Source organism: Peromyscus maniculatus, chromosome 19 (genome assembly GCF_049852395.1).
Source record: "Peromyscus maniculatus bairdii isolate BWxNUB_F1_BW_parent chromosome 19, HU_Pman_BW_mat_3.1, whole genome shotgun sequence".
Lineage (NCBI taxonomy): Eukaryota > Metazoa > Chordata > Mammalia > Rodentia > Cricetidae > Peromyscus > Peromyscus maniculatus.
The window spans coordinates 49,989,325-50,012,047 of NC_134870.1; the positions used below are offsets into that span (position 1 = coordinate 49,989,325).

At 38.3% G+C, this 22,723-nt stretch overlaps 1 protein-coding gene across 2 annotated transcripts in view; it reads left to right on the forward strand.

The window, feature by feature from the left end:
- The window catches only part of Adamts19 (ADAM metallopeptidase with thrombospondin type 1 motif 19), a 201,833-nt gene that overhangs the window by 110,664 nt on the left and 68,446 nt on the right, over positions 1 to 22,723 (forward strand). For both annotated transcript variants that reach the window (XM_006983018.4, XM_076555293.1), the window contains 4 exons: positions 1,528 to 1,629; positions 7,659 to 7,789; positions 8,680 to 8,852; positions 14,291 to 14,418. In XM_006983018.4, coding sequence (XP_006983080.1) covers positions 1,528 to 1,629; positions 7,659 to 7,789; positions 8,680 to 8,852; positions 14,291 to 14,418 — 534 coding nt within the window. The remainder of the gene's footprint in view (positions 1 to 1,527; positions 1,630 to 7,658; positions 7,790 to 8,679; positions 8,853 to 14,290; positions 14,419 to 22,723) is intronic.

Genomic DNA, 22,723 nt, shown 5'->3' on the forward strand with positions numbered 1-22,723 from the left:
AGTTACAAGGAAAGAGTCCTAAGAAAAAACTTTCGAGAGGTGAAATATTCAGAAACTAAAGTAATAAAGCCTGAGTATATTCACTTATATGTAAATGAATCTATGGAAAGCATTTGGTGGTTTTCAAGAACCTAAAACATCACAAAGCAGCAAGATTATTCAGAGTTTAAAGTAATTTCCTAGATGAATTTTTGAGAATGATGTCTGCACAAGGGCTGGGATAAACCATTTTCAAAATAAAATAAGATATATTTACACAAAATATTTTGAAGTGAGGAAATTTTTTTTTCACAGACATTTTCACAGTGTTAACATTACCAATTCATGAGCAAAAAGAGGTGTCCCCATATTATTGGCGTTTGCATTAGGGACATCCATATTGGGAGTAGAAAAGTAGAAGACTGTGAGAGGAGAAAGTGAGTTCACAACTCAAGTTCACAGCACCAGAGGGAGGTTCTGTGTGTTATTGTGGAGAGAGGCCTATGTATTCTTAATGAACTGATCATTAGTCACTCAACATAAAAAAAAAAAAAAAAAAAAAAACAAAGTCAAGCTGAGCAGTAAGATAACAGGAAGAAGAGAGTGGCATCTGGGATGCAGCTGGAGGGACTGGCCTTGGAAAGAGGAATTGATATCTGGCTGCTTAGAAAAGTACAGATGGGATGAATGTCTGTGGACAGGACTAATCCCAAAAGTTTGATAGTGGGAAGATAAGAGGTAATCTTTCTTCTCTTCTTCAGTTTTTTTTTTAGTCTTCCAAAGTTTTCATTCATTTCTCCTGACAATCTTCCTTTTTCTCCTTTACTTAGAAATTATTTTATTCACACTGTGTCTAGCCACATAATATTAATGTTTTCAAAATTGCTTTTAACTTTTCACTAGAAGTTTTTTGCATTCTAAAGGTCGAAAAATTTTATTAATGCATAAGTAAATACAACTAATAATGATCGACAGATATCTACATGGAGTTATATATGGGTCAAGACTGTGTGTTCTAACCATGCTGTGTAAGAATGAAAGAAGGCATGTGCATGAAGAGGTGTTGGGAAAGGGGTGCTGAATGAGCAATACAGTTAGAAACACATAAGGGCTAGAGCTAGGGCACAGTAGTTAGGTTCCTACGTAGGATGCTCAAGGCCACGGGTCACACTACAAAAAGAGAAAAGTGAAATTTAAAAAAAAAAATTTACTCTTTCAGCCTGGTTCCAATCCAGGCATAAATGCTAGATTTTTATCTAAAAATTTACTGTTCTTAGCAACATAAATTTATGTATCCCTCTGTGATTTGTCAAAAGATTTTTAAAGATTTAAATAAGTTTACTAAACAGAATGTTTACAGTTACTTATAAAGTTTTCTATCCCTATAGACAATCTATGTATTGTTTTATTTATAGTTAGTGTTAAAAGTCCATAGTGTATATTTCCATTCAAATGTATTTTTGTTGCCTCATAATAACTGGGATTACTGACCTGAACTGGAAGCTATGGACCATTCATTCCCTGTCTGATACTGTGCCCTTCTTGCAGCATGTTATCTGCACCGGTCTGTGGTGCAAAGTGGAAGGTGAGGCGGAGTGCAGGACCAAGCTTGACCCACCCATGGATGGGACTGACTGTGACCCTGGCAAGGTGAGTCGCTTGTGCTGTCTAGAGTAAGTAGGAATAGTTCATGAAACAGGGAAGCTGCTGTAGCTTAAGTTTTCCTGTCTTGCCCACAGTCAGGACCAATCTTTGTCACCCGCCAGTCCCACAGCCGATCAGACCCAACCAAGTAAACACAGAGACTTATATTGCTTACAAACTGTATGGCCGTGGTAGGCTTCTTGCTAACTGTTCTTATAGGTTAAATTAATCCATTTCTACAAATCTATACCTTGCCACATGGCTCGTGGCTTACCGGCATCTTTTCATGCTGCTTGTCCTGGCAGGCAGCTGGCAGTGACTCCTTCTGCCTTCTATTCTTTTATTTCTCCTCTCTGTTAGTCCTGCCTATACTTCCTGCCTAGCCACTGGCCAGTCAGTGTTTTATTTATTGACCAATCAGAGCAATTTGACATACAGACTATCCCACAGCACAGGCAAGTGCAGACAATCTCAGACACCTCACTCAGGCCCGTGGTCCTAATCATCTTCTATGCGGACCTGCTGGGTAAAGCCACGAGGAACCCAAGAACGGGCTCCCACAGGACATAAAGAACATCTCACAGCAAGCTGCATTGTCCCCCAGTAGCTACTCACACTTCCATCCTAGTATCAGATTGTTTCATCATGTTAAAAAGTTAATATTTCATCTATTTTTAATTATTTTTTTTTTATTTTTCACATGTATGTGTGATTCATTAATATTAAAGTGTGTGAATTTTTTCTTGATATTGATTAATACTATAATGCTCATGGTCAGATGTAAATACTACTTTTCCCAAAAAGTAAACTCATGTTCTTTTATTAGTCAAATATACAGAAATAAAATAAATACAGATAATATCATCAATAATATCATTTCTCAGAGCACTGATAAATTCTTTTAATTATAATTTTTTTCCTCAGGTATTCAGCTACTACAGAGACTGACCAATAATTTTCTTTTTTGTGGTTGTTGTGTTTCACTGGTTTTGATACCAGGGTTATATTGGCTTCAAGGAAGAGTTAGAGAGTGATTCTTGCATGTCTAGCATGAAATAATTTGAGGATGTTGATGTTAGTTCTTATTTGAAGATCAGGTAGAACTCAACACTGCAACCATCTCGACCTAGATTTTTGCTTTTTGTTGTTGTTTTTGGTTCTGGTTTCTGGTTTATTTGGTTTGTTTGCTTTGGGTTTTGGTGGAGATTTTTTTAAATTATTCACTTTATCTTGATGTCATATTCATAGGTCATATGTATCTAGAAATTCATCCATTTCTTTTATATTTCCTACTTCAGATTTTTAACACCGATACTCCTCCTCCTGTTATTTCATAAATAGGAGTTTGCTAGCACAACTGATAACAACAAAAACCTGGAGAGATATCATATTAATGACCCCATGTCACCCCTAAAACCTTGGAACAGTTGTGTCAGAAAAACAAATGTCACACAATACCCTCTGAGGTTCCAGAAAAGCACAGGCTTCCTGTACAATAATGCACATGCTGCATAGTCACATAGCATGGGTTTACTTTTCTACGAGTAGAAATTAATTTGAAAATGTTATAAAGAGGTAATGGTTTTATTCAGGCCCCACCCCTTAGTGAGATGTTACTGACAGTGGAAGGTTGGTAGGGGAGGGAGAATCATCCTTTTGTGAGGATGTGGCCACTCAGATGTTTGGCATTGATGAACCCACAGCCCTGTACGTATAAGAAGCACTAATTAGACTTAGGGTTAACCAACAAAAATGAAACAAAGAAAAGAAGGAATGGAGGGAGGGATGGAGGGAAGGAGGAAAACAAACGGAGTTGAGAGCAGGGCATGTTTAGAAGGATATGGGAGGTACTGGAAGAGGGAAATGGGAGGTAGATATGCGCACATTTCATTTCATATATGATATTCTCAAAAATATTCTCTCCATAAAGAGTTAACCATTTGTGAAAAGAAGGAGGGTTGCTGGATTGGTTTTAGGAAGCCATGATGAATTGATATAAGCATGTAGTTATATGATTTCTTTAATTAAAAAAGAAAAAAACTACACATTGTTTAAATTGGGACTCCTTTTGAAGAGTTAAAGTGTTTTGTCACTTTCAATATGGGAATGGCCTCCTGGGGGACACTTCTGTGAAATATCAGCCAGTTGTTTACAGACTGTGCCAAATGTTTTTCTATGAGGTTAAATGGAGAATGAAGATTGAAGTCTGTTTTATTTTTTCTCAAATTATACACAGAGGTGCAACAATGTGTGTTTATCAGGAGCGTTGTCTCATGACATTAACCTGAATCATTTATTGCTCAAATCATAAAACTCTGGAAAGGCAATAATTTTTATCATCCTAGAAACACCAATGTGGAATCACAGAGGGATGCCTTGAACATCTGGCTGGAGTTCTCCAACATCACACAAGTCACTCATCTTATTTAGTGCCTCATTTTTGTAATGTGGATTCTAAATATTTTCACTCTAATAGTTTTCTTCTTATATACTTTAGAATAATTTAAATTCTTGAGATCTCTAAAGTCAATTTGTTCTTTCAACCAAAACTCTAATTACTTATCAAAGGTAAAATGTTTTCTTTCCTTGTGACCATGCTAATGATATTCTTCTAGAAGGTTTTAACGCTTTGCATTTACAAATGCACAGTTGGTTTCCCATTTCTTGGGTCACGTGAGCTTCTTCCAAGCCCCATGTGTCCTAGATATTGTAGGAGCCATCATTCAGAGAACTTACAAACTTGCGACATTACTGCTAATCTTTTTTTTTAACCAATTGTTTTTTCTATCTTTAATTTTTTTATTATTAAATTTTTTTCTATTTATCTTACATACCAACCACATTTTCTTCTCCCTCCTCTCCTCCCATTCTCCCTTCCCCTCCTTTCTACTCCCTCTACCATCTACTTCTCAGAAATGGTAAGGCCTCCCATGGGAGTCAACAAAGCATGGCATATCAAGTTGAGCAGGTCCAAGTTCCGCCCCCCTGCATCAAGGCTGAGTGAGGCATCATTACTGCTAGTCTTTAAATGCCATAGGCTCACACTAAATGCTATTAGCTTGGTATGATGCAAAACAAGAAACAAAGCTGGGAAATTTTTAAGATTTTTTGCCATGGTGATAAGAACTAAGTGGTATTAAGTGTACTCCCACTAAGGGTGTTTGTTACCTATACAATTTTATTAGTCAAATGATCTTGAAGGTAGATGTTTATATACTGTTTTACATACCATTTTACAAGGTAAAAGAAGCATTTCTTTTTTCACGATATAACCATTGGACCATATGTAGCATTTTGATTAACAATGCAGAAAACATCAAGTTAATAAAGTATTTTGTACTAAACAGCAAGTAGGCAGGTTTTCTTTTATTCACAGCATTTGCTCAGAATGAAAAGAGGAAAGAATGCTTAAACAGCAACTTTGAATTAGATACCTTGAAGGACTCATTATTGTCTACTCATTTATCTTCCTGAGTTAAGACACTGGAAAAAGCTATGGTCATTCACTACTGGAGATAATAAAGACCTCCACACCATGACAGCCACCAGGTGTATGAGCAGAAGGCCGCTGTCAGCCTTGCCTGTCTCCCCGTTTCCACAGTGTGTACGGAGGGGGTGTTGAGAGGATGGTCCTGCCACTTTGACATCTCCTTGCCCCTCCACCAGTTCTGTTCTCGTAAACCTCCTATGCAGGTCCACATAATCATTTGGCGGCACAGAACACAACCAGACATGTTAGAGCATATCTTGCCACAGAAATGATGGAAATTATATAGTATTAACATTTTTGTAAATAAAACTAATTTTGTAGATAATAGAATTTTTTGCTGTCTAAAGCATAAGTAGCATTTACTTCTTGAGGTTAAAAAATAACGGACATATGATAAAAAATATGGTGCTACAAAACTTAAGGAGTGCATCACTAGAAAAGCTTTATATAGTAATTTATTGCATAATGATTTAAGCAAAATTAACACTTTCCGTAACACAGAAACAACACTACCTACAAGATGGAGAAGCAGGTCTCCTTGGTGCAGAGACCTGGTTGTCCGCAAGGGGACAAACCTTAGATAGCATGTTACAGTTTCTTTAAATATCACCAGTTTTTGTGTGCATGCTGGCTTGCATGTCTGTTTCCATTTTTCTTCATGTGCCAGATGTGATCTAGTTTAAATTATATGTAGACCGAATCCCAGTGCTTTCCAGAAGACTTCCAGCCTTCTATGAACTCTTGCCCAGCCCATCAGTGCCAGCTTGCTGCTAAATGGGCAAGGGTCTGTGATATGCACCCGGGGAAAAGGAAACACCCTCCGAGCAAGCCAAACACTGCGACCAACTCAAGTCTGACAGTTTTTAATACTGGGATTTTTCCATGGCTCCCATAACATTGAGTGTTTAAAGCTAGTACGTAATATATAAGTTTCTACATTGACCATTTTTCCTGTATTTTTTTTCACATTTCAGATTGAACCTTTCCATGAATCTCTAGTTTATTTATTAGCAAACTTACAATAGTGACACATCCCACCTTGTTTTTCAATATGGAACTTAACGCATACTAAATCTAAAAGAGGTTGAATTAAAATTTTGATGTAACAAAATATATAGAGAAAGTGATTAATTTTGCTTATAAAAAGTCAGTTGGATGTAAGCTAGATGATATAGTGTTGTTTTCTCAATTCTTCCCTCTAAAAGTAGTTAAAAAATCCTCAAAATAATTTTAAATCAAGACATTAATTAAAATCCTCTGAGTGAATGGAACTTTGGTTTATGAAAATCCATTCACAGCATTACTATAATGATACCCATAATAAGCTTCTTTTTTAAAAATTTTTTTAATTCATTTTAGATACCAACCACAGATGTCCCCTAATGAGCTTTTATGGTTACTATGGTTAACCACAAAAATCCTTTTGCATTGTGCTCTGTGCCGCACTGAACTTCTGCAAAACATAAAATCTTTATGCTGTGTAAGCTTCTTTTGCACCTTGGACAGGAGCAAGATGAGACTCACAGTATTTCTGCATCTCTCTCAAAATCCTTTTCAAATCTTGATGCCTTTCAGTGTGGCAGATCCCCATGGTCAGAAAGATCAACTTTCCCAGCCTTGCTGTCTTATAATTGCTAATCTAAATGGTCCTAACATTATAACATGTTATTCACAGTATGATGTTGTGGCCTTGTACCTGTTTCCTGTGTCCATCATCTATGTGATTGATTTTCAGGAGAAATTGTAGAAGTCTTGTCCACATATTCCATCATTCCTCAATAACCATAGAGATAACTACTGGGTCTACCTATGATATCATTCCTCAAAAACCATAAAAGTAACCCCTTTCATGGCTATTGGTTTAACTCATGAAAAAGACACATGAATTTAAAGAAAAAAAAATTACGAAGACCACATGCCTTTCTTTGTTCTCATGGTAACACTTCCCAGTTAAAGATATTAAATTAGCTACAAAATTTGAAAGTGAAATGCAGAATTCTACAACCTAGTGCTCAGGTCTTTCAAACAAACTTGCCATTCAAATGAGAAGATGCTATAGTGTTAGTGGGAACTCATTTGCTGAAATGTTGGCTTCAACCTAGTTTCAGAAGGATGATTATTGCTGTTTGTCCCTACTTATTCATGGTTGCTTTGGAATCTGTTTTTCTCTTGTGTGTGTGTGGGGGGGGGTATTTATGTCTTCCCCATTTTAATTAGTTTCACAGAATGTGTTAGCTTTTTTCCTTCTGCTTTTACAACCACTCTCTCTACTCTTTCTCCCTCCCCGAACAGGGTTTTTTTTGCACTGTCCTAGTCAATCTTGAGCACTGTTTTCATGCCATGACTGTTAATGACACCAGCACCAAGCCAGTGGGCCTTGATATTGCAAGGGCTGGCTAACTCTTGTCTGTTGCAGTCTTCATATTTGGCCCTTGGGCTGCCATAGACCTAACTGACTTGCATTAATTTCAGTGACTGTATAGACCAGTGAATGATTTTCAGTTGTGCCCTGATTTGTTCACCTAAGACATGACTTTTGGAATAGTGGTGTAAGGCTGGAGAATGCACCCGCAGGACCCCTGCACCTGAGCCCTTGGCTGGAGAATGGAGCACGTGGAGTTCCTGTAGCCGAAGCTGCAGTTCTGGGGTCAGCAGTCGAGAGCGCAAGTGTCCTGGGTAAAGTCACAGCTCCTGGTTTGGGGGAGGGCATTTAGTCATCAGTTTTGAAATACAAAGCTTTTTACATCTGTCAATCATAATGGAAAATGAAAGAAACTGTTAGAACTGTACTACTACTGCCTCGAATTACTTATATAAAATAAAAGCTCTCCTTTAAGCAGAAAACAATGATCAGCCTTTCTAAAAATGAGTAATGAAATCTACAAAAAAAAAATCACATGTAAATCTAACGAAAAGTACTTAAATGAGCAGGAGGTACATTAGACAAGTCAAGTAAACAGCTGAAGGAACTAAGAAAGGCAAGAGGATGATGGGACTTCAGAAAGGCAAAGGATGAGAGCCAACTTGGTGATGATAAAAGTTAAAAAGACAGAAACAGAAAGAACAAACTGAGAGCCATGCTGGGCCCAGGTACAGCTGAGGGTCCCTAACAGGCCCTCTTGCTCAAATGCCACTGTCCCCGTGGGGAGCACAGGGGAGTGAGTTTGTCTCATAAAGACTCAGTTTGTCTTTATGGTCTTCAAGGACACAATTCAGTTATATGCAGCTGCAAATCTTCTGAATTTACTAAAAATATGAGCTTTATAATCCTCAGAGCCAATCGACACATGGGAAAGCTGGTCTTTACTTGTCCTGAGCTCTGCCCTTGAATTACGTTTTCTATTTAATCTAAAGTCAGTTTTATCATTTGAGCATTGAAAAAATGTTTTTTTTTCATATAATAGGCCTATGAATGTCCTCCTCTCCCCAGTCATTTAGCATGTCCATGCATTTAAAGAAACATTTTAATAGAAAGGATTATATCTTATAAATGTGATGGTTTTCACTTATAAAAGTTGGTACTTGTGGGGAAAGGGTGAAATTTATTATCTGTACTCTTTTTCTAGGCTAGGTTCTGAAGCAAGGGATTGTAATGGCCCCAGAAAACAATACAGAATATGTGAGAATCCACCTTGTCCTGCAGGTTTGCCTGGATTCAGAGACTGGCAATGTCAGGCCTATAGTGTTAGAACTTCGTACCCAAAGAATGCACTTCAGTGGCAAGCTGTCTTCGATGAAGGTATGGCCACCAGCTGGATGCCGTTTGTTTAATAATACTTGTGTTTTTCTACAAACCATCTAATAGTTATTTGTAGACTTTGTTTTTTTTCCTGACTTTTCTGGCATATAACAACCAAAAGAATAAACATGTATATTTTTTAAATTATTTTGAGCCATGACTATATACCTATTTGGATAGCTAAAATAAAAACATAATAAACATATCACATACTGGTAAAGATGAGAAGAAAGTGGAGATATGTAACATTGCTGATATGGCTGAATTGAGCAGCCACTCTGGAGGGAAGTTTGGAAGTCTCTAAAATAGCTGAACATGCAATGAGCAATGTCGAAGTTGAATGCTTGAATGATGGAATACTATGCAACCAGTACTACTGAAAGATATAAAACCTGATGGATTGCAGGGCATTGTGCCAAATAAAAAAATAGCAGGCACACAAGGCCATGTGTTACAGTGTGATCCATGGAGATAGCATTTTGAAGTGGCAAAAATTACAGAAAGGAAAATACATGGTGCTAGGGACTAGGGTTAGTGGTGGTGAGAAATGTGGCCTGCCTGTGGCAATGGTCCTTGCACCCAAGCATTGGATAAAACAGCACAGACTAGCACACACAGTTAACAGTGAACTCTTGGGTTTTACTATATGTTTTACTACAATGACCAAGGTACAGCCTTTGAGGATCCTAACTGAGAAGTACATGGGTTGTTTGCAGACTATCTTATTTTACAAACTGATAAATCTTTAATGACTTTAAAAAATAAGAATTTCAAGAAAATCACATGCTGCATTGTTAGTTTAGGATGACAGTACTCCCCATGATGACCAAATGTGCACTTGTGTGCCAGTGGGCAAAAGTGGCAGTCCACAGACATTTGTTTCATCTGGTTCCTACTAAGCAGCAGGATTCCAATTCCTCTTCCCAAGGCTAGTCTCCAGCTGTGTCCCTGATACCATCCTCTTCTCCTTTCCTGTTACCTTCTTGATCAGCTTGATTTTCTCTTTCTATATTTAAGTCCCTCTGTGTTGGGTGACTTATAATCCCAGTTCATAAAGAGATGTAGTTCCCCTCCTACACACACACACACACACACACACACACACACACACACACACACACACCAAACAAAACAAAACAAAACAAAAAAAAACAACCAAAAACCTTACAGAACTTCCCTCTGGTGCACAGTCACCTTAAAATGTGGACCCACATTCTCCCATTACAATCTTTTGATTTCTTGCCTCCAATATGGACTTCCCTAACACAAATATTTATAATGTCCTGGAAGAGTCTCATGAAAATTAAGGCTTGTGTGTGATTTCCTGTTCTATTTTTACTTGAAATGTCAAACCAGTGACCAACCCTCGCCTGTCTGAACACTTGTATGTCTTGGAGTTCATGACCCAGCAGAAACCTGACTTCCCTAGTATGTCTCTAGTACTGTCTCCTTCCGACTATTAAAGATGCTCTCGACTTGCACCGTTATCTTCTTCCTGGACAGACCATCATTACCGAGAGTTCAAATGTGCGAATAACTCATCCCATTATGTCTTTGGTTAGATTTTTCCTTGAGCTTCAAATTTATGTCTCCAATGAATTGCTTGGTATCTCTACTTAGACATCCTGGACCTTCTTAACCCTTCCTGTGGGTTCCCACTTGTTCCTTTTATGAGATCTAGTTCAATGAACACAACACCGTTTCAGCTACACAAACTTAACCACCTGATTATTAAGGATTTTTCTTGCCCCCTTAAACTTCTTCCTGACTTACCTCTATCATTGCTTTTTCCAGTCCCCAGTAGAAGCAAGAACAGATTCCATATCATCTTCAAGTATATAATGTTTACATATTTTCAAGCCCTTAGACAAGGGAGTTTCTTAGCATTATTTTCATTTTCAAGCTTTAATCTCACTTACTATTAATTTACCTTGAAACCTTGAGATTTGGGAAGGGAAACTCAGTTTATGTGAATCCTGTAGGAAGAGAGAATTTCCCTGATTACCCAAATTGGCCATATATCCCTTCCAAGCATCCCACAAGCATCATGTAATACCATACTTTATATCATCTCTATTCCCTCTAATGTCTGTTCTAAGTATAGTAATTGGTGTATATCAAACTTTTAATGATTTTTTCTTGCATAAACTTGTACATATTTTCAATATCTTCTCATTGTAAAGGTTTAGTTAATATGACCATTCACTTATTTGATTATCTGAAGGATACCATCATCACCTATAATTGGCTGAAGGATTTAATAAAAGGTACATTCATTTGAAACCTACTTCCTCATGTGGAATAAGTGAGCAGAACAGGGTTCCTTCAGATTAAAGGAAAATCAGTCAAAATGAGCATCAATGTATTCTTGTAAGAAATCACAGTAAAGGTGACTTATTAGGCAAGAGCCTATGACTTGAGTTTGATCTCTGCAACCCATGTTTTAGGAAGAGACAGACTCTGAAATGCTGCTCTCCACCTTACACACACACACACACACACACACACACACACACACACCAAGAATAAATAAAAATATTTAAAATAAATAAATCATAATGAATGAAAGAAATCCTGAGTTATATCATCATATTGACCATCAGTGAATTATGCTATTTATATAATCAAAAGATAAGCACTTTAAAATTAAATTTATATTTAAATGATTCATATAACAGAATATTGTACATTTTTTATATGGTGCCATCAATATTTTTATAATATTGTGCAATGCTCAAAGAAAAGTAAACATATTTATGTCCTTAAACATTTACCATTTCTTTATGCTAAAACTGTCAACTGTTTTTCTCCTGCCCTAAAAAATGTGTAGTACTTTCTGTTGTCACATAATCAGTCTGTGACAGGCGGCACACCAGAACTCCTTAGCACCCACTGGACAGATTTTCCGTATGTATCGTGCCTCTGTCTCCCCAGACTCTAGTAATCACCATTCTATGCTCAACTTCTGAGATCAACTTTCATGTTCAAATATGAGTGAGATCATGTGATATTTACCTTTCTTGCCTGTATTATATCACGTAACATGATAGTCTTAAATTCTATCCATTGTGCTGAAAAATGACAGGACTTCATACTTTTAGCATTATAGAGCATATTGTCCTTATCTACCCAGACACTGATACATAGTTTATTTCCGTTTCTTGATTATTGTAAATACTGCTACAATGATTTTGAATCTCTCTTTTCCACACTGACTTAGTTTTCTTTCACGACATGCTTAACAGTTGGCATGCTGGATCATATGAAAGTTCATTTAAGTTTTTACTAAGCATCCTTCCTACACACCTGCAACCAAGTGCAAAATTTCCCTTTTCTCTACATTCAGTTCAACATATGCTATCTTTCTGATAATGGTCCTTCTCTAGGGTGAGGCCATATTTTATTGTGATTTTGAATTGCATATTTTTAACCACTTTTCAATACGGATCCATTGAGTTCATCAGTCTGTATGATTGATAAAATACACAATAACTACCCTTTATATCACACTGGGAAGAAAATGAAATATATGATTTTGTAAATCCAAATTCTTGATAATACATGTTATCTTATAATATAGTGGTTACATCTGTTATTCTTTTATGATGCATAACCGTGGAAGGATATCTGGATATAGGATCTTACTGAGGTAGAGACAATTCCTTGTTATAAACAAAAGTGATTTGTGGCTTCAGTGTTCGTGTAGCTTCATTCCCTCTGAAGGCTGAAGCTCTGCTGATAATCCATGTGCAATGTGCACCTTGGGCGAGGGCTGTCCCTTTAAATCAAGTCACCTGCTTGCCAAGTACTGGCATGCTTCAGGGATCACCTTGGTGCCACAGTCTCCAGTGTATTCTCCGGGAAGAAAGAGTGAGATCAAAGATTTATGACATCTATAGTAAAGTTAAATTATGGAGATTGTATTGACAATATGATACAAAAGGAAAAATACAGAGATTTTTTTCCTCAGACTTCTTGTTTGGAATATGAGTGGGATTGTCTCGAGGGCTCACTCCTTTCAACTCATGTATCTGAGGTGCTTCGGTCTTCAGTGAAAATCCTAGGAAGAGAATTACATTTACCGCTTTTGAAGGGCTGTGGTTGTAGCAGCTGCTTTTAAGTCCAAAGATCTGACACAGTAAGCAGTCCTCGAAGAAGCACACTTTGCTTTGAGGTGTGAGAGCACACTGAACTGCTTTACTGTGGCTTCTAATGGCATCTTAAAGGAAAATTTCAAAACCATGCACATTAAAGGCCGTATTCCAACTCCCCCAAATTGTTCAGAGTGGCATTCAGAAGCCACATGTGAAAACTGTTTGAAATGTTCGGTTTTGAAGGCTCATTTAACTGTCTGTCTTCTCTTTGCAAAGTGATCCCCCGTTCCATGCCTCTGGCTGTGATTTGGTATTTATAGAATACCATCAGCACACGTGGAACTTTGCTGAAGACACAAGAGCCGTGTCAAGGGCTGTAAACTATTTTCCACCCTATTTATACAAGTTTCATAAGCAGTCAAGGGCTGACTGGGGTCGAGCCAGGAGAGCAGTAATGTAGCATGGAGGCTGTGCTGAAGTTTCAGATTTGATTATCTGTACCCTTGGTGTCACCAAATAGTACAGATCCTCCATAAACCGGCTTCAAAGTAGAAACACGTTTTAAAACACGATGCCACTTTTGAGTCTAAGAGGCGAGTCTTTGAAATCCAACCCCCCTGCTTCATGCTCGGCGAGGCACGGAGGAAGAATGCGAGCGGCTCAGGGATTCCTCACCCTGAATCAATGGTTCCTACCCTGGACATCCAGCGCACTGACATGGTGTCTGAGTAAGCAGTGAAGGGATTGAGTCCTCCTAACAACATCAGCACTTGGGCCTCGTGGTGGAAGTTCCCACACAATCTCGCTTGTTGTTCATGAAACCGCAGAATACAGAGAGTCGGATGACAGTTGTTTTTCCTGCTTTAGTAATTTTGTATTTGAAAATGCATGTAAAAATTAAATGTTATTATGCGAAGATTTATGAGTGAGAGACATTGAAAGAACTTCGTGTCTGAATAAAATTAATCAAATGAGTAGAATCCTGATGTGTGATTAGAGTAAGGAAACTGTCATTCCAAAAGATATGGACAAAAATTGGGATGGACCAAATATATTTCAGGAGAAATTGTTTTGTTTTCTGTAGTTTTGTGCCAGAAAATGCACATCTGAAAATCATTTGAAACCAGATTTCTAAAGGTGGAGATTAATATGCACTGGGTGCTTCTAAGGAAAACATGTCATCTAATATAATAAACCTCTAGTATGAATCTATTTTAATGTTATATTGCTCAATTAGCATTGAATTATATTTTCCATAATAGCAGTATCATTGTGGAAAAAATAGAGCTTAAGATAAAAAATATTGATGAGTCAATATTCTTCTCTTATCTATTTTGTGTATAGAAAAACCATGTGCCTTGTTTTGCTCTCCTGTTGGAAAGGAACAGTCTGTTCTTCTATCAGAAAAGGTGATGGATGGAACTTCTTGTGGATACCAGGGATTAGATATATGTGCAAATGGCAGGTGCCAGGTAAGATATTCCTGAAGCGAAACTCTACGTGCTGGAGTGATACCATGGGTCCACTGGGAAGCTTCATAACGCGGTGAAATGCTTTGGGTTGAGGTTCAGGAGAATTGGGTGGTTCAGGCATTTCTGGGATTGTGAGTAAGACAAATTAAACTTGAAATGCCATGTCTCCACCTGTATAAGGATGAGTGAGAACTGAGTGATCCACAGATCCCATTGACAGCTGAAAGAATTGGTGATTTTAAGATATAGACATAGATCTCATTCTTAAAGTCGGAACACTTACCTGTCAGAACATTCCAGAACAAAGAGTCAAACACTCCAGTTTTCCGGTTCTCTCCTATCCTGAGATACGAGTCACAATAAATTAAAAACCAGTCATACTTGTCATATTACTTACCAACATTACAGACTCAATCAATTTTCAAAGGCAGCCTCTATTTTTAATGGTAGCTTTTGTAATTGGTTTGCTCTTAAAATGTTCATTTACCATGAACTTGTGAGCTCCTTTGTATCAGTCTTTAGAAACAGATCATCTGTCAAAGGAGCATGAATAGCCCAGTGGAAATATCAAAGGCTACAATGCAAATTTTCTCCTCATAACTCTGATACTGTATCAGATTGTCTTCCCCTGGAAGATTAGTAAACAGGAAGTTCAACGTCAAACATCTCGGTGATCACTGTGAACACGGGGAGAAGACTGGACACAGGAAAATGCTGACCCCACAAAGACTTCTTATGGGCTGGCTTTCCAGTGATGTCATTTTAGAGGCTGAGAAAAGAGACCTTTCTGTCCTCAGATGCGTGTGTGTGTGTGTGTGTGTGTGTGTGTGTGTGTGTGTGTGTGTGTGTGTGTGTGTTCAAGCAGCTCCTGGAAGTAAATGTGTCCTTAGGGGCAATATGGCTCAGTTTGTTAGTGAGGTAGTTAGTTTGTTGCAATTTTTATTTGAGGCAATTTCTGATGTGTTTTCTAGAAATGGGAGAGAAATGAATTAACTGAGTGTAACTGTACTGAAGCCACAGCTTCTCTTGGGAAACCGTGTTCTCAAATCAAACACACTAGACACACATGCATGAAGTGATCTGCAAATTTACTTTGTAGAACAATGACCAGTAAATTTGTTCTATATAGTTCTCCTATGTTCAATTTTAAACTCACTGCACCCACTTAGTGCTGCCAGGATGTGCATGGGTGTAGGGTCATTCACTGGTCGATGAGTAACCTCCCTAAAGCAAAGTACTTCTCCCTAGATAGAGCATCATCTATCAGTTGCTCATAGCTCTTCATCTAGCGGAGGAACTTCATGAGCATCTCTGCCACCTGTGCTGGGATTTTTGTCTTCCTTGATTTTATACATTCATAGCTGCTATGAGTTAGTATGTGTAACTGCCCTGGCATGTCCTGGAAACACTTTTTTAAATGGAATTATCCACCTCCTCTTCTCTCATGATTGCTAAGTCTTGGGAGAGTGGCATGGGCCTATTACACCATCTGTTACAGTTAAAAGAAGTGTCTCTGGTTAAGGCTGAGATATGCACAATTCTGTGGTTACACAGATAAGAACTTAGGGAGCAGTTTAGCACCCTGCCCATTTACCATAGTTACAGTGATAGGTCCTCTCCTCAGGACTATAACCCAGCCATGGGTTCTTGGCCCTGTTCATGGATGACACACATAAGTTCCGTTTCCCTGGGTGGGCCTTAAAACCTAATCCTTTATGCCCATAAAAACTGGCCACTATTGCACCCAAGTTTTCATTTTGCCGGACACTGGAACTGTAGTTTTCAGGGTTCCCAGTTGGATACAACTGTTGATGACTTCCCTGGTACCATGCATAGCACCTCCCAGCATCATGAAAGCTGGAGAGGAGAGAGAGCACTCCCATGCGGACACCAGCTGGATTTTTACCTGTTCTGTGACTCAAAAATGGCAATAGACTGTAATGTTTAGAGGGGCTAAGTGACCCAAATCTTGGAAAGAGCGTACTCAGACCTGCCACTGGGCCTTTTTTTTTTTTTTAATTAGATAGCTATAGCATCAGGAGAGCAGTATTCCCCTGTTATAGGGTGACTCCACTTGGACTCCTCTTAGATAGGCAGAAGTGTGTGTTTTAGGAAGCTTTTCTACTGCCACTGGGTCTCTACACGGCTTTTTTGAAGGTCTTTAGTGCTGGTCTTCTCTCCCTCCATATTGTTACTCCTCAAACATGCCCTCCTTTGTCCCATCCCATTAACCTGTCTTGCCCACTGTTTTATATTCCCTGTTCATGACAACTGAGTTTTCCTCTCTTTGTTCCCTTGTAAGCTCGTCCCCTCATTGTCCCTTACTAGTTGTCCTGGCCACTTCAATTTAAAAACATGTTTCTAAAGACTCCAAGCCAGCACCCTCATTTGAGAGAGAACAGGTGAAGTTTGCGTCTCTGGGTGTGGTTGTTCCTCACTCAGAATCTTTGCGGCTCCCTTCCTTTCCCTGCAACATCCATAATTTCATTTTTGTTCTTTGTAGTGAAGTGATGTTCCATTGGGTAAATGTACCACACTGTTATTATACCACTCATCAGTGTATGGACTTCAGAACTGTCTTCACTTCCTGAATATTGTACATAGATCAGCACTGAACATGGATGATCAAGCGTTTCTGTAGTGGGATAGAGAGTCCTTTGGATTACACCCAAAAGTGGTATCGTTGAACTATACGATCGAGCTAGTCTAGCCTTTTGAGGAATTTCCACACTGAGTTCCGTAGTGGCTGTACATGTTTGCACTTCTGCTAACAGTGAGTAAGGTTTCCCCTTCTACACATCCAAGCCAGCATTCATTGTCATTTGTTTTTATGATCTTGGCTATTCTGGCTGGAGTAAGATGAAATCTCAAAGTAGTTTTCACTTGCATTTTCCTGATGTTGTACCTCAGCCATTTGAGAACTGTTGTTTAGTTTTCTTAGTATTCAACTTTATATTTTAAGTCCTTTATTTATTCTAGACTCTACCCCACTCCTGGATATATGGCTGGGATATACAAAATTGGTTATTTTCCATTTTTTTAGGCTGCCTCTTCATTTGATTGATTGTGTCCTTTGCCATATAGAAATTTGTATTTCATGAGGACCCATTTACTAAGTATTAAGATTGTTAATCTTAATACTTAGGTTACCAGGGTCCTGTCCAGAAAGTCCTTACCTGTGCGTATAAATTCAAGTGTATTCACCAACTTCTCCTCTAACATACTAAAGCATCAGGAATTACATTGAGAGTGCTGGTCCACTTACAGTTGAGTTTGGTACAGAGTGAAAGATAGGACTTAATTACTTTCTTCTACATGGAGCTATCCAGTTGGACAGGAGCCATTTGTTGAAGGCTACTGTCTTCTCTTCAATGTGTATTTTTGGCCTCTGTAAAAATCAGGTCTCTATAGGTGTGTGAATTATATATGGGTAATCAGTTTTATTCCCTTGTTCAATGCATCTGTTTAATGGTAACTCCATGGTCTTTTTATTGCTATGGCTCTGTATTATAACTTGAAATTGGGGGTTGTAATACCTCACAGCGGTATTTTCATTCTTTGGATTTGTCTGTCTATTCTAGGACTTTTGTGTTTTCATATAAATTTTAAGGTTGTGTTTTTAAGATCCGTGAACTGCATTGGGATTTTGGTGGAGACTGTATTGAATTTATAGATTGCCTTTGGTAGCGTGACCACTGTCCCAATACTGATCCTACCAATCCATGATGCATACTTCTGGTGTATGCCTCAATCTCTTTCCTCGTAGTCCTAAAGTATTCGCTTTATAGGCCTTTCACTTCCATGGTTAGATTTAATTCAAGATATTGTCTGAGGTATATCTATGGCTGCCTGTTTTCTGTATAATTTTTCATCCTGCTGCTTTTTTCTGAGCATGTTTATCAACTGTAGATGTTTTAGGAGTTAGTGTAATGCTGGCTTCGTGAAAAGAATTTGGAAGCAGCCTTTCCTCTTCTATTTTATGGAACAGTCTGAGAAACATCAGCTTTAGTTCTTCCTTAAAGGTCTGCTAGAACTCTGCAATAAATCCACCTACGCCTGGGCTGGTTTGGGTTTGGAGGATTTTTATTGCAGACTCAACCTTGTTATTCATGATGGATTTATTTAAATATTTATGTCTTCCTGGATTACTTCGGCATGTCAGAGGCATTAAGAAACTCCTCAATTTCTTTATACTTTCCAGTTTTGTGGAATGGAGGTTTTGGAAGCATGTCATTCCCATCCTCTGGATTTCAATGGTGTCTGTTGTAATATCTCCTTTTGCATCTCTAATTTTATTAATTTGAGTCTTCTTTCTTTTTGTTAATCTGGCTAAGGTTTTGTCAAACTTGTTTATCTTCTCAAGGAACCAGATCTTCCTTTAAGTGATTGTATTTTTTTTTCATTAATTTCTGCTTTGATCTTGATGATTTCTCTCTGTTTACTGTTTTGGGTGTTTGTTTGGATTTTATTTTTCCAAGGCTTTACAGTACATCGCTGAGTTGTTTGTTCGGTTTTGATATAAGAACTTAGAGCAGTAACCTTTCCTCATAGGTCTGCCTTTGTTGTACCCTGTAGATTTAATTCAATATGTCACATTTTATTTTTATTTTTTCCTACTCTAGCTAAGTTTCAACTTTCTCTTTTTATTTTTTTAATAATCCATCTAGTGCCGATAAATCTCCATGACTGTATATTTTCTGTGGTTTTTTTTATTACTGTTAATAAATAAGATATAAAGAATTATTTATTCCCTATATTTGTTGATAGTTTTTTTTTATGTTCCACTATATGATCTGTTGGGTTGAAGGATCCGTGAGCTACTGAGATAAACATATATTCTCTAGTGTGTGGATGGAATGTTCTGTCTGTTTGGTCCATTTGAACTATGACATCCCTTACCTCCGCCACTCTTTTGTTCACGTCCCCCCACCCCAGATGATCTGTCTTTTGGTGAATGTAGAGTGTTGGCGTTACCTCATATGAATGTGTTAGCGTTAATCTGTTGCATCATGTTTAGAGGAACTTGATTCATAAAGTTTGGTGCATGAAAGTTTGTCATGTCTTCTTCCTGAAATGTTCTTTTTTTTTTTTTTCCAGTATAAAGTAACCTCCTGCTGTAGCTGGAAGTTATCTGTGTCCCACCTGGCATCTCTTCTAATTAGTTTAATTTCGAAGTCTGTTTTCTCAGTTATTAGAACAGCAACTACTTCTTGTTTCCTGGTTACATTTTCTTAGAGAACCTTTGTCCATACTTCCACTCTAAGTTGGTTTCTGTTTCTAGTGAGAAGTGTGGTCCTTGGTAACAGTGATGGCTCTTGTTTTTTTTTTTTTTTTTTTTTTGTTGTTGTTGTTGTTTTTTTATTGCAAATAGATTCTTTCTGACACCATATATCCTAATTATAGTTTCTCCTCCCTCTACTCCTCCCAGTTCCTCCCACTTCCCCTCCCCCTCCTCCTGATCCATTCCGTGTCTGTCTCTCATTAAGAAGAAAAAAAAGGTTTCTAGGAGATAACAACCATGAAAAAATAAAATATAATAAGATAAAGCAAAAGTTATCATACTGAAGTTGAACATGTTAGCCCAGCAAGAGGAAAAGAGTCCCAAGAGCAGGCACATGAATTTAGAGACCCACTTATTCTCACAGCCAGGAGTCCCATAAAATAGTAGGCTAAAAGCTGTAATACAGGCCGGGCAGTGGTGGCACACACCTTTAATCCCAGCACTCAGGAGGCAGAGGCAGGTGGATTTCTGTGAGGTCAAGGCCATCCTGGACTACAGAGGGAGTTCCAGGAAAGGCGCAAAGCTACACAGAGAAACCCTGTCTCGAAAAACCAAAAATAAAATAAAATAAAGCTGTAATACATACACAGAGGATGGTACAGACCCATGTAAGTCCTGTGCTTGCTGCTTTAGTCTCTTTGAGTTCACATGTGCCTTGCTTAGCTGATTCAGAGGGGCTTGTTCTTCCCCTCTAGCTCCTACACTTTTAACCTTCCATTTAGAATCTCTCTGCATAGTTTTTGGCTGTGGCTCTCTGCAGCTGTTCTCATCTGTTGCCAAAGGAAGCTTCTCTGGTGATGACTGAATGAGCCAGTGATCTATGAGTACAGCAAAATATAATTAGGAGTCATTTTATTGATACTTGTATTTTCTTTCTTTCTTTTCTTTTCTTTTTTTTTTTTAGACCAGTAGTGTTTGGTTTTACCCTAGGTCTCTGGGCTTTCTAGTCTCTGGTTCTTGGTTACCCATGTAGTGCTGGATGTGAGTCCCTTCTCATAGAGTGGGCCTCATGTCAAGTCAGACATTGTTTGGCTACTCCCAAAGTTCTGTGCCACTGTTGTCCTAGCATATTTTGTAGGCAGGACAGATTGTAGATCAAGAGTTTTGTGACTGGGTTGGTGTTTACACTTCCCCTCTGCAAAGTTTCTTCATACATCAGACACTAGTATGTTGGGGAGAAGGCTCTATATAGGCACCTCCACATTCAATGAGTTGTGCTGGTGTTGTCTTTGGCAATGGAGCCCCATTGTCAGTTTGTGGAGAGCAACCTTCTGTCTTTGCAACAGCTTGGGTTTTGGGGGGATTTCTTTGGGATCCTTTGGCTGACAGCTCAATTGAATGCAACCCAGTCCAGCTAGTGGAAGCCTCATTTGGTGAAAAGAGATAGCCAGTGAGACTCAGTATACCCCATTATTAGGAGAGCTCATTAGGTCCCTGAATTATGATCACCCACATATATTTTAGAAAGTTTCCACTGCACTAGGTTTTCATATCATCCTTCAAATGGCCCTCAATTTCAGCTTTATCACCCCCATTTTCTCCTTCTACTCTATCTCCCCTTCCCCTGCCCACCCAATCTTCCTGTTCCTATTCTCACTCACACCCAGTCCAACCCTAAAATCTGTTCTATGTGCCCCTCCCAGGGAGATCCATGCATCCTCCTAGACCTCTCCTCTTTACCTTACCTCACTGAGTCTATGGGTTATAGCTTAATTATCATTTACTTAATGGTTAATATCCAGTGATAAATGGATACATGCTATATTTTTCTTTCTCAGCCTGGGTTACTTCACTCAGTATTTTTTTTCCATTTGCCTGCAAATTTCTTGATGTCATTTTTTGAACGGCTAAGTAATACTCCATTGTGTAAATATAGCACATTTTCTGTGTCCATTCTTTGCTTGAAGGGCATTTAGGTTGTTTCCAGTTCCAGAATATTATGACTAAAGCCACAATTAACACAGTTGAGCAAGTGTCCTCGTGGTAGGACTGAGTGTCCTTTGGGTATATGCCCAGAAGTGGGATAGTGTGTCTTAGATCAACTCCAGATTTTTTTTTTTTGAGGAACTACCATATTGATTTCCTCAGTGGCTGTACAAGTAGGCCACTCCCATCAGCAATGGAGGAATGTTCCCCTTTTTCCACATCCTCACCAGCATGAGTCTTCACTTGTATTATTAATCCTTGCCATTCTGACAGGTGTAAAATGAAATCTGATTTCATTTGATTTGAAATTTGAAATTTGATTTGCATTTCCCTGATGGCTAAGGATGTTGAACATTTCTTTAAGTGTTTTTCAGCCTTTGAGTTTCCTATATTGAAAATTCTCTGTTTTGATCTGTACCCCAGTTTTGAATTGGATTATTTGGTTTTTTATATCTAATTTCTTGAATTCTTTCTATAACCTGTGTCTTTTGAAAGGAACATTGAGACCATTGACACTCGAAGTTATTATTAAAAGTTACATACTTATTTTTGTCATTTTGTTGATTTTATAGTGTTTATTTTCTTCAGACTTTCTTTGTTTATCACTTATCTAATGTTGTAGATGTAACCAACCATCTTATTAAAATAAGAAACACAGAACCAATGTAAAAGAGAAAACCGAGAGGTCAGAGCTCAGAGCTAAAATCTCACCCTTCCTCCTGCGGTGGTCCTAGCTCTCCGAAAGAGAGCTACTTCCTGTGTGTATGTCTTTTCATAGTCTTTTGTTCTGCCTTCTCATTGGTTGTAAACCCAAACATGTGACTGCCTCGTCACTGTCTGTATGTACAGCCCCCCATGTCTTAAAGGCATATGTCTCCAATGCTGGCTGTATCCCTGAACACACAGAGATCTACCTAGCTCTTCTACCAAGTGCTGGGATTAAAGGCGTGTGCCACCACCGCCACACTCTTGCTATGGCTCTAATAGCTCTGACCCCCAGGCAACTTTATTTATTAACATACAATCAAAATCACATTTCAGTACAATTAGAATACTACCACATAATGTTATCTTTTCACTACCATCTCTTGGACATGC